General features: G+C 46.2%; 1 protein-coding gene across 2 annotated transcripts in view; it reads left to right on the top strand.

The window, feature by feature from the left end:
- Positions 1-345: 345 nt before the first annotated feature.
- Positions 346-12,544, top strand: part of NR3C1 (nuclear receptor subfamily 3 group C member 1) — a 69,515-nt gene continuing 57,316 nt past the window's right edge. Inside the window, exons 1-2 of one of the 2 annotated variants that reach the window (XM_086470975.1) lie at positions 346-360; positions 2,689-3,877. In XM_086470975.1, coding sequence (XP_086327101.1) covers positions 2,703-3,877 — 1,175 coding nt within the window. In that variant the 5' untranslated portion in view covers positions 346-360; positions 2,689-2,702. Of the gene's footprint in view, positions 361-1,847; positions 1,909-2,688; positions 3,878-12,544 lie in introns of those variants that run through there. The other variant, XM_086470974.1, reaches the window with a different exon arrangement.

Here is a 12,544-nt window from a genome sequence, read left to right as displayed (position 1 = left end):
GACGAGGAGGCGCGGAGGGAAGGCAGGAGGCGGGCGGGGGAGGGGGGGGGGGAGCAGCGAAGTCCGCGGAGGCAATTAGCGCTAATTAACGGAGGGGGCGCCGCGGTAGTGGTGGCGGGCGGGGCGGGGACTAGGTCAGGGTCTCAGTCCGGCAGCAGGAGGAGGAGGAGCAGCAGTAGCAGCAGCAGCAGCAGCAGCAGCGGGGGGAGCGGTGCTGGCCGCCGCCGCGGCCCCCGGAGGGGTGGCTGTTGACTTCCTCCCGCCAGCTCCCTCGCCCCTTCCAGCCGGCTGCTGCCCCCCGCCGCGGGGCGCGATGGCAGTTGGCGGCTGAAGGAGCCCCAGCGCCCTCCCCTGGACGAGGTAAGGGAGACGGGGGTCCCGCGGGGGTCAGGGGCCGAGCCGCGCTGCGGGCCGGCGCGGCTTAGTCCCGGGAAGTTCCCGGGAGGCGGCGGCGGGGGGGGGAGCGGGTAGCGGGCAGCGGCGCCCCCGCAGGAATGCCCCGAGCATGGGGCGGAGGGGGGGGGGGGTTGAGCCGAGCCGCTCCGCGCCGCCCCCGGAAGGATCCCGGGGTGGGACGAGAGGGGGGGACGACGGCGGCAGAGCCTGGAGCTGCGCGGCGTCCCCCCGAGGTGGGCGCCCAGGGCAGCGGCGGGGCCTCGGAGGACGCGGCTCGGCCGCGGGAGACGGGGACTCCCCCGCCCCCCCTCTCTCCCCGGGCCGTCCGCCCGCCCGCCCCTTGGCTGGCCGGTGTGGTGGTGGAGGGGGTGGTTGGGGAGAGCGGCGCGGGTTCTGCTCGGCCCGGGGTGGAGGCGAGGAAGGGGGTGAAGAAGCGAGGAAGGGGGAGCCGAGCGCGGAGTGCAGCCTTGCAGCCATGGGCTGGTCTTATTTTGCAGAAGTGGGTGTGCCAGGGAGACAGCTCAACAGGTCTCGACACATTGCTCTGAAAACTGTACTTTGTAAAGGAGAATTTATTGTAATCCGTCGGTTTTAAGCATTCGCAGCTTTTTTCTCCATTGGGCAGACTTTTGCATCTGATTTTTGACACGTTTCCTACGCTGGATGGATCTCTCCTTTTTTTTGACGTTGAGGAAATTGTCAAATGGAATAACTACATTTTTCCTCCCCTTCTTGTAATAAAAAAAAAAAAAAAAGGCAAAACTGGAGGTAGATAGCTATAATTTTTTTTTTCCAGTCACTGTTGCAGCGTCCACCTTAAACGGCCCAGCAATATTTCTATGACGTCCATCATCCGTGAGATTCCGAGGGGCTGCCAGGGGCTGCCCCCTTCCCGTTACGTGCCATGTGCTGTGGTCCCGGCTGGCAGGCGGCTGGTGGGAGTGTGGCTCCCTGGGCATGACCAAGGAGACCACCCGGTGCCTCGGCGCCTGCGGGTGAGGGACCCTCTGCTTGGTGCACGGGAAGGCTGCACGAAGCAGTGGCGAAGGACCAAGGAGGGTTTTCGCGTTGAGCTGCTCCCGCTCGGGACGTTTTTACCCAGGCCGAAGCTTGCTTAAATTTTTTTACACGTGGGGACTTTTTTTGTGGATCGCAGCCTTAACTTTGGCATGCAGAAAGCAGCAGCGTTCATCAGCAGTCTGGAGAAAATGGGCGGCGGAGCTGGCAGGTTTATAATTAAGATGACCGTAAACTTGTCGTGAGCACTCTTGGGTCGCTCTGTTTAATGGATAATTCCGTGACCGGGCTTTAACTTGGGCATTGCCTCCTCTTACGGATTGGGGGGGAGTGCGAGCTGATCGCTGTCGGCTGTTTGCTGTTAGTGTTAGGCCGTAGACAAACAGTGTAGACTAAAGTTTGCCGAAGAATTTATGGTTATTCTCCCAATGTTTATGCTCTGTGCTGAAAATGAATGTAGTAAATACAAACAGATGAAAGTTAGGACATTTGTTTGTGGTGTTAGATGTATTTGGAGAATAGCTGTGAGCTGTTAGAGTGTTTGAAGCTAATAAAAATTCTACTTTATTTTTAGTTAGCTTTTATTTATAAACTTGAGATCTATTTAAAGAATTGTGTCAAGTTTATTTCAAGATTCACGAGTTGTGTTTTAAACTGAACCTGTGCAAAGATAGCAAACTCTGTGTTTTGTGGTGGAGAGGTTTATTGCTCCTGGACAATAACAAAGCACTTAGGTTTTGTCTGGCTGGTACGTGCTGTGTTTGAGAGCTGGCTTGGGAGGCTTCGGTACCTGCAGTTGGGGGTGCAGGTACCTGCAGGAGAGAGGTGACTCGGGAAGGGTGGTGAATGTCCTGCTCCCCTGCCCTGCTCAAGATGTAATTAAATACCAGGGGACATTATCTTCCCAAATTTGCAAATAGGATACTTCAGCAATTCTTTCCCTTCCTTACTTGTTGGGGTGGGTAACGGAGCTAGAGAGTGTGTCCAGTTCCGAGTTGCATGCAGGCAGACTTATCGCTTCATCCAGGTTTAGCAAAGCTTTAAAAAACACACCTCCTTGTTACCAGTGAGAAATAAAAACAAGCACCCAAAACCAATGGGTTTGAGAGAGATGTGGCACATGCCAGTTCGTAGCTCGATTTGCTGTGCGTTTGTTCCCAGAGCAGCTAAACCAGGTTCGCCAGGCTAATGATCGGGACTTTTTTTTTTTTTTTTTAAGCTGTTACTACTATCTCCTTGCTGTGCTAACTTTGAATGCTTCTGATCTTTTTATAGCTAATGTTACAGTAATGGATTCCAAAGAATTGCTTAACTCGTCGGATCAAGACGAAACAAGGAAAAATGCGCTCATCAGTACCAAAGGAGGGATCGTGATGGACTTTCATCCACCCTTCAGGGGTGGAGCTACTGTACAAGCCCCTGTGTCTACATCTCCTCTCCCCGTGTCTTCTCAGTCCGATTCGAATCAGCAACCTGCTTTGGCTGACTTCTCAAAAGGATTAGGAAACAATGTGCCTCAGCCAGACCTTTCCAAGGCAGTATCGCTCTCGATGGGACTGTACATGGGGGAAACAGACACAAAAGTGATGGGAAACGACCTTGGATTTTCACAGCAGGGCCAAATCGGCATCTCTTCTGGAGAAACGGACTTCAGGCTCCTGGAAGAAAGTATTGCGAGCTTGAACAAGTCCTCGAGCCTGGCCGAGGACGCAAAGGGAGCAGTATCTTCTGAGGTGCCGCTTGAGCCGGGTTTCGCAGGCATGGCTGGCCGCAGCGTCCCTTTAGAGTCAGGAACTGCAGTCCAAAGCCAGGTTGGCTCGAATGGTGGCAACTTGAAGTTATTCTCTGAAGACCAAAGCACCCTGGATATTCTCCAGGATTTAGAATTGCCACCGGTATCGCCTGGCAAAGAGCCCAATGGGAGCCCGTGGAGGCTTGACCCATTGATAGATGACGGTGGCTTGCTGTCCCCTATATCTGCAGATGATGCATTTCTCCTGGAAGGGAATCTGGGTGAAGACTGCAAGCCTCCTATTTTATCTGACGCTAAGCCTAAAGTTAATGACCGTGGTGACCTTTTACCCAGTTCCAAAATGCCGATGGCTCAAGTGAAAACAGAAAAGGAAGACTTCATTGAACTCTGTACTCCTGGCATAAAGCAAGAAAACATGGGCCCAATTTATTGTCAGGCCAGCTTCTCCGGGTCTAATCTGCTGGGTACTAAAGTCTCCGCCATATCTATCCACGGCGTCAGTACCTCTGGGGGACAAATGTATCACTATGATTTAAACACTGCATCGCTCTCTCAGCAGCAGGATCAGAAACCAATTTTTAATATCATTCCATCTCTCCCTGCCGGGTCAGAAAATTGGAATAGGTGCCAGGGATCGGGGGATGAGACGTTAGCTCCTTTGGGAACGCTCAACCTTTCTGGCAGACCTGCTTTCTCTAATGGCTATTCAAGGTAATTAGTTTTTGTTGCTCTTTATTAAAATACTGCAAGTGTGTTTAGCACAACTGGATGCATGCTGGGTGGTTGGTGGTTCTTTTTTTTTTTTTTTTTTTTTTCCTGTTGGAAGTCAGTCGTTCCCTTTCTCGTTCCTTGCGCGTGGCTGGCTGATCGGTCATTGCTGCTGTGCCTTTATTCCGTAGTAGCTTTAACCAAGTGCTCAACTATCGGTATTAAAGGAAAGGAAAGAGCAGGGGAGCTGGCATGCTTTTAAAAAAGAAACAAATGAAAAAAAAATAAAATTCAGATTCGAAGATACAACCTAGAGGGAAGACTGAGTACGTGGTGGAAGGACCCATACGCAAGGCAGTATAGAAGGAAGTATTTAAGTGTATGCAAAAGCTGCTCGAGGGTTAGAGGATCAATCACTGTGGGTTTTTTTTTCTTCCTAGTGTTACTTAAATGTTATGCACAAAAATAACTTGGTTGCTGGGTAAATTTCTAGAACTACATTTAAGCTGAACTAGAGTTTTAGCTTTGCTTGGTATTGCATTTGCCTTACATGGACAAGCAGATTCCGAGTGGGAGATACTCATCAGTTTGGTTAATAACTGCGTTTAAAGAGATAAGAGTATTTGCAGTAAGATTTAAATGCACCTGGAATTTAGCTCTTAGACAGAACTGCAGAAAGGCTTGCTTAGAGGGGTTTTTTAGCGAGCAGGGTGTTTCAGGGGAGCTGGTTAGTACGTATTTCAAGCGACTTCATAGTAGTGTTTTCTACAAGTAATTCAACGGTGCAGCTACTCAAGTAAAACATTTTTCCTCTGCCCTCCAGGAGTAGGTGCGATGGCGGCAGCTTTCTCGGAGGTTGGCTGTGTACGTCTGCTCTGGCAGCCAGGGACGGGTTCTGATTTCGGTGTGAGCACCGAGCGGTGTGTTTGCCTTGGCTGTTTGCTTAACACGCACTCACCCAAGCACAGTGTTGGGCCTCGGTGGAGGAAGAGGGTTTTGCTGTGTTTCTGTGGAGTCTCAGAAAATGGCTCTTCAAGTCCACGCATGTGAAACCTGTAATTGTAGGCTTTTAATGAAGTATCTGTTTTAACTTTCTTTTTTTTATTGCCCCCCCGACAATTGATCCCCAGAGTGTTAGCTGCCAGTCCCAGGGCTCCCCCTACGCATTATTTGCTCCATTTTCCCACGGTTGGAATGAGGTGTGTGAGGATTTCTTCTTTCGTTCAGGAAGACAACTTTTAACTTGCTTTCATTCTGGATTTCTTACATAGTTTTTGATTTTTGTAGTGAAGGTGTGGGTTTTTTTTTTTTCTTTGAAGCGTTCAAAGCAATTTGTGATGATTCCTTAATCCAGAAAGGAAAATAAGAATTTGTGGATAAATTCCACTTTGATACGTGAATGTTGGACGTGCCTTATCATTTATTTTGACAGAGTAGAAATCCTTTGTACTAATCTTTTGCATAATCAGTCAAACTTCCATGTTGTTTTTAGTTTGTTTCATGGGGCTTTTTGGTGGGGCTTTTTATTTTGCTCTTGCTGTATCTTTAATGGCAATCGTTACAAAAATCTGTATCGAAGCAAGACGAACTATTTCTGGGTTTGGGAGGTGAGTTTCGGTGACAGTTTAAGTAAGCAGATTCCTCATAGATAATGGAAACATCCCTTTTGAGAATACTTCTGTAAAGTTCATGCATTGTTGTTACTTTACGGAACTCTTCAGGTAGAACCAAGCGCGTTTGTAGGTGAACGGTTTACACATAGGCGTCTGTCCGGCTTCTGGGGAATTTCCTGAACACCCGTTTCATCCCCTGCCTTTCTGCCAGTGCTGGGATGCAAGCGCCGCTTGAGCTGCTAACGTGCCCCGAATGCGCCTGACGGCAGAGTGGAAGGACAGCGGTGCCAGACGTCGGTGTTGCTCTTGGGCAGCTGTTTGGAGGAGTGAGCCTGGTGTGGCGGGGGGAGCTGAGCAGGCAGCGGTCAGCGGGCACTGGGGGGCTGGCGGAGCGCGGCGGAGCCCCTCGGGTAGGCGAGGGAGCGTCCTCAGCAAACTGCCTCCGCCACGGGTGGTGGTAACAGCACCTTCTTGCTTACCTTCTTGCTTCCTGCAAGTTTGTCTTATGGTTTATTGCTTTCTTTTGCCTTAAGATAATGGAATTTTTGTTTCTTAATTTAAGGAATGTCTAAAGAATTTTGGGGTGGCTCCTAGTTGAGTTTTGCATAAAAAATCATTATTCCCAGCATTTATGGAAGCTGTTCTTGCTTTCCAAGGATTTTTACACACTAACACTGTGAAGTCCAATTCTAAAACCAGCGTTGTTTGGGTTTGCTTTATTATTTTTTTTTCCATAAAACAGAGGCAAATCCATCTTCTTTTTAGGAATGTTTGGGATGCTAGTGAACTTGGGTTTGAGGCAGGAATTCTCTTTCTTCCTGAACCTTGTCAGAAATATTTGGTCTGAACTCAATTAGTTTAAAGTGATGTATTGTCGATTTCTTTGTTCATCTTCCAGAAGCCTTCACAAAATTGACATTTGTTTTAGAAACAAAGGAAGGACTATCTTGCCAGGTTCCTGTGGTCTTTATTTATTTTTTTTAATTCCTTGTAGGTACTAATTGTGTGAGGTGAAGGCTGGGGTTTTGAGGATTCAGAACTGTTAAACTAATTTCCAGTAGGAAATATTTCTTGCTGTTGGTAGAATTACTTGGCTATTTGTAACATATTAATTGTACACTAAATGTGTATGAAGAAAAGCTGCAGTTCTGTCCTGGTGTTCAAGTAGTATTTAATCTGACTGTTTTAATGGAAAGCGTGTAATGTCTTTTTATAGACTCACAGTCTTGAATTGCTGTCATGCAATTTTGGAGTGATTTTTGCTTATAAGGATAGCACAGCATGCTGTCTTTAATGAGACAAATGATAATCAGGACTGAGAAAACTAATCAATTTTCCGATGAAGGGTAGGAGGTATTCTGGGGAGAACATGCAGAATACGAACTTCAGAAATCTGTTCGATGGGAGTGAACAGGCAATAGTGATTAAATTGCTGCTGTATCTCAGGGTTGTAGAGGAGTCTGCTGATGCTTGTGCTGCTGGGCAAAACTTGGAGCTGCAGCTCAGCCTTTCAGCAGCGAACGCTCAAAATCTTGAGCAGCAGCGGAACGCCGAAGATGGCAAGACAGCTTTGTCCTGGGGTTGCTTTGGGCAGATCTGCCCTGTGAACGAGCGAGCTGCTGATTGATCGCAGTGGAGAGAACTAAGGAGAAGGGGGATAGAATGAGGAGGGGGCAGGGGGGAAGAAGGCTAACTGAGAAAATTTGTCGTAGATTTTCTTTAATAGAAGAAGTGAGACAGCATCTGGAGGAGGAGTAAAACAGGCTGGAAGCATTTGGTAAACGCTGCGCTGAAGAATTAGAGGATTTGATGGTGTCTGTCTCTGGTGGGGTATTAGTTGTGATTTATTACACAAACGCCAGTGAAAAGTGTTAGATTTCAAGGAAATTACTTTAGCAACACGCTCTGGTAGGACTCTTGCGTGGTATATACATTAAATTCATCGCTCAACTTTTTTATTCCGCTGACTTCCTGGAGATGTGGCTTGTTGTGGGGGCAGGGAGGGACGATGAGAAGCAGCGCAGCAACACAGGGGTTTCTGTGTGCTTTTTCTCTTAGCTTATAGCCAGAATTTACAACAACTGGGCCCCATTGGCAGTGTTACGGCTTCTCTTATTACATTTGAAATTGTTCCTAGTGCTTAAGCTTGTTGGGGGATAAGGATCATTAGGGAAGTTTAAGAAGGGCAAGAGCTGAGAGAAGCCATGAAGGAGGAGGAAAATTTGGAAGGGGGAAAAAGTTTTGCTGGTCAGTCGTGGTCCACAGCCTTACTTCTAGGGAAAGTTACCTTTCTGCTGTCACTGTTTAACTGGGATTCCTTTTGGACTTGGACATTTTGCTAGAAGGAAGGGGAGAAAAGTGATTGTTTGCCAGAAATGGTAAAGGTCAGTTGTCCGTTTGTCTTGCCGCATTGTTCCAGCTTGGCCTTTGGCCAAGGCCAGTGGCTTGGCACGTTGGATATAGTACTTTAAATGTTGTCTGACTCAGCAGCATATAATGTACAGTACATATGGAAATATGTCTTCTTTAATAATTCTATTTTGATATAAACCCCAGAGTTGTTATTTGGAGGGAGCACTCAGGGTTTCGATAGCCTATGTTGTGATTTGTCAGCTTAATGTAATACGGTACTTGGGGTTTGAGTCTTGGAAATACACGGCAAAAAATCCTGTTGTTTTGGCAGAAAGGGATGAATTGGGAGTGTCCTGCAGAATGTGCTGTAAGCGCTGTGAAAAGGTGCCTGGGTAGATGGTAGGGCACGTGAGGTGTAATCCACTTTTTCCAGTTTTAGCCGATCCGTTCAGTTAGCTGATAACTGAGCAGCTTTTTGTAACTAAAGCCCAAATTGTTAATTTCTGCTAATTTATTTCCCCCTGCAGTGATCTCTATTTTTAATGTAGCTCTAGGTTATAAAACACAAGGTGATTTTTGTTGCCCACTGCATTTTCTTAATTCATCTTAAATGATGGTTGAACCCCGTTGTACTCTTCTGCTGGCAGTGAAAGCAAAACTGTGTTTGAACCAGCTCTACTCACAAATCTTCTCATAAATATATATTACACAACTCCTGCATCGCATATTTACTGTGTTAAAGATGACTTTTACACAGTGAGAGCAAACTGTCTTTGGGATGCAAAGGTCACTTCTTACTCTGACTGTTACTGCTCATTCTGGTGATGAACAAGTGGCTGACTGCTCTGTGCTTATAGGTAACTGCAAACTGGAACTACTTCTATGTTATCAAAGGTTACCAAGTCGTCCTTTCTTCCTAGGTCCCCTTTTAAAGCCACCCGCTAGCGGGTGGGCTTTAGGGGGCTTCTGTTTGGTTTTTTTTTTATATATATTATTATTATTATTTTTGAACGTTGCCTAACTTCAAGTAGTGAAGATCATAGAGGAAGAACCAGTTGCCTTGAATGTAATGTTGATACCAAAGTTTGGCTGTTTGTTTGCAACGCTTTGCAAATTAGATGTGTTGTTTCTGGTTTTCCCACGCCACATTCAGTACCCACCTGTGCACGTGCTTAACCCAGTTGAGTTTCCAAGGCAAATACCGTTGTTGTAGCAATCAAAACTCTGCAGTTAGTCCGAAGTGTGAAGGGGAAGGCAGCGCTCCTGCCCGCCTGCTGTGGGCTCACGTAAGGATGCCTTCACAGCTCCTCACTGTCTCGTCCTGGGACGTAGTTCAGTGGAACGGGTGCTCTGCTGAGGACTTTGACTTCTCTAAGACAGTGGCTGCAAAAATTTCAGCCACATTCCTTTATATTCTCTTTCTTGACTGAATATTGTACATCAATAAAAAAGAAACTTTTTACTCATTATCCTCTTACCTATGGTAAGCTGGTCATAAAAATAAGCTAATAGAATATTTTGGGGGTTTTGGTGGTTCCTTGTTTTTGTTTTGTTGTTGTTGGGTTTTTTTAGTAGCTTGTGGCTTTTGGGTCTCTTCAGAGTGCTGCTTTTTGAAGCAAATGAGGGATCCAGTGTTGGCACATTAGTGCAAAATGCCATTTGGAGCCTTTTTTGTAGGACATTTTGTTTAAATCTCTTTACTGCTGGCCTGAGAAACAATTGTTCCCACACCATTGGATGTTATGATCAGTGGCTTCTCCACAAGCCTTACGAGAGGAGAGCAAGTACTCAGCACTCAGAAATTTGCCTGCGAGAAAATGAACATATGTTTCTTGGTAGTAACTTTTCTCCTCACAAAACCCTTGCTTGTGGAATATTGCAAGACACAATTAAGTCTCTGTCCAGTTTCTGGGGTAGATGAAGACTGACTAAGCCGATATCCTACCACGGATGTGCTGGTACCACAGCATTCTGCAAACGGTTCCAATGTCATTATTCTTGAGATAAATAACATGCCAATAAAATCCTGTCTTCAATCCAAGCAATGGGAAAAGCTTTGTAGAGCTGTAGTAACAATTATCTTGGGTTTCTGTTATTAAAATAACGGAAAGCGTGTCACCTCTGGTGTACAGAAATGAACTTTAAAATGTGTTCATAAAATGATCAACTTCTAACTGTTCTTGGAAACACAGAGTATGTGCAAGGAGGTAGTTTCTGGGAAGAATAATTAACTGTGTAGTACACTGTGCAACAGACCCAGGGAGCTGCTGGTGCTTTTGGCTCCCTTTGGTTTTGTAGTCTCTGTCTCCCGCAGTCCAGCAGTATACACAAATTTTAATCTTATTTACTGAAGTATTAGTGTATTGCATTGTTGCATGTACGGATTATTCGTGTTCTTATCACAGTGGTTTTCTGACCAATTCACTTATAGCATGATACCCATTTATAATACAGCCTTTGCTTAAATAACCAAGAGGCTCGTAGAGCAGGAGTTAATCCTGTTCTCAGCGCTGGGTTGTGGAAATACTGGGCAGATACTGTCAGCGGATGGCCTCATCCCCATGGGACAGAAGTGAACCAGTACAGCTGGAATAGATGACACACACACAGAAAAAAATAAAATTATTTCAGCTCATTGTCTTGGCACTGACTTCACATCAGATAGTTTCAAATATCTGTGGGAAAAAAATTAAATGCAAAAATTACAGTTACTTTGCCCATATGTGAGGGTGCGGGAAGTTGTGACTACAGCTTTGCTGGTCACCTGCAGAGGAGTCGAAGCAGAGGGTAACCTGCGCAGAGCGTACTCCATCTGCGTGCTGGAGCACTTGAGCGTCGCAGCCTTCATTAAAAGGGACCAGAAAGACTGTGGCCCTGCAGCTCCTGCTGCCTGTCCTCAGGAGTGCAAGGAGGTGTGGGCTGTTCCCCCGCATAACGAGTCCAGCACCTTGAATTTTGGTAGTTACTGGGGGAGTGAGTAATTGTGCTTGCAGGAGTAGTGTGTTGGGTTGGGAAAACAATTTAGTGCAATTACTCTGTCTCTCTTGGAGGTTTTTCTTCTTACCTCGTCTTCGCTACAAAGAAGGGGTAATGTTGTGCACATGCCTCCTACGTCCTTACCTGACTCAGTTTACACTAACTTCTGCCGGGATGTTTTCTGCCAGGATTCTTTTCCTGGCTGAAACGATGTCTTCCTGCGTGCGAGCTGTGCGCAGCATCGCTTGTAATACTGCTGTCTGTACTGTGGCAAAAGCACATCCGTCCTGCTCTTGTGGCCCGCGCCGCTGGATTTACCACGTGGCCACTCCACGTGTCCCAGAGGTGCGTTTTGGCAGGAGCGGTGAGGTGTAGCTGCGGCTTCGCAAGCTCTTGCTCAGGGAGAGGTGATGCTGGCTGGTACCTGAGGTTGGGTTTTGTAATGCACATGATGTCAGTGACTTGTGTGCTCTTATGTGAGGCTTAAGTTTAGATTCTAGGACATGGTGTTACTTACCCAGGTTATCATGTAGAGTTTTGTAATAATGGTTCCTTAAATCAATAATCACTACAATTGTGTGGATTTCTGGAGGAAATGGTGCTCTTCAGAAGTCACCTTGACATCGTCAGTGGAGTGCATGTCTGTACCAGCCAACCGCGTGCTTGGTATCGGCTGCGTCAGTTGGTTATCACTGAAACTCATGTTCCATCTTAGCTGTGGAGCTCTCGGTCCATGCTAAGTCTTCCTGGAAAATTATAGTTCTGATGCACTTTGAAAATTAATATCCAACAAGCTGCTAGTATTTTATTGTGGAGATGCAATATTATATGCAGCTTCCACTTTTTGATCACATATCTCAATTTTCCTGAGATTGCAAAGGCAAAACTGCTGTTGGGGAAGGATTTCCAGAATCATAGTAATGTCTTTTTTTTAATTCAGTTCACTGCTGCCATAATTTAGTTAAAAAACGGAGTTCCATAATAGATTTTACAGCAATACATTCTTCATACTATTTGTAATAGGTTTGTACAGTTGCTGTGTGTCAGAAAACAGCTGGAGATCATGATCATATTTATGCATCATGGTCACACAAGATTTGATATGAAACTTCTGAGCAGCAGGTCACAATTTACTCTTCCGTTGCTTTATTCACATGCTTCATATTTCTTGTTGCTTTCATTTGCATAACTGAGTTTTAAGTACGCACACACTGCTCAGGGTGCTAGTTTTCTTTTAAAACAGAAATCAAGTCACAAATGAGCAGTTTTCCCGGGTGGCATTTTGAGGCAACTCAGGAACCTTGCTGTACTGTCAGGTAAGAGCAAGTAATAGAGTGTCAATGAAGCATGTAGTTTATTCAAATAAGCAAGTATGGAAGTGATTTTATACCTTTGTGTCTTCATTTTCTTTTTTTTTGTTTTGGTTTTGTTTTGGCGGATCTGAGATCTGATGCTTTGATTATCAGCCTGTTAGGAAAACTGGGAAAAGTCCTGTGGTTGTCCTGATCGAAAATATCTGTTGCGGTGGGCTGTGCCAGGGACTTTGGTCTTGTCTTGTATTAGAAACTTGGAGGGTGTGGGGCGTTAGGGTTTTTACGTGTGTGTTCCTGCCTCTGAATGAGTGAATACCTGCTTCTCCTGGGAGCGCTCATAGAGAGGAGGGGTTTGAAGGTGGACGAGCTCTTTGTTCACAAGCAGGCAGTAGCTTGGCTGCATCTCTGGTGGGGTG

The sequence above is a fragment of the Leptosomus discolor genome, chromosome 10, assembly GCF_034619465.1.
Source record: "Leptosomus discolor isolate bLepDis1 chromosome 10, bLepDis1.hap2, whole genome shotgun sequence".
Classification (NCBI taxonomy): Eukaryota; Metazoa; Chordata; class Aves; order Leptosomiformes; family Leptosomidae; genus Leptosomus; species Leptosomus discolor.
Note: the sequence above shows the minus strand (reverse complement) of the source record. Positions and strands in the feature narration are given on the sequence as shown.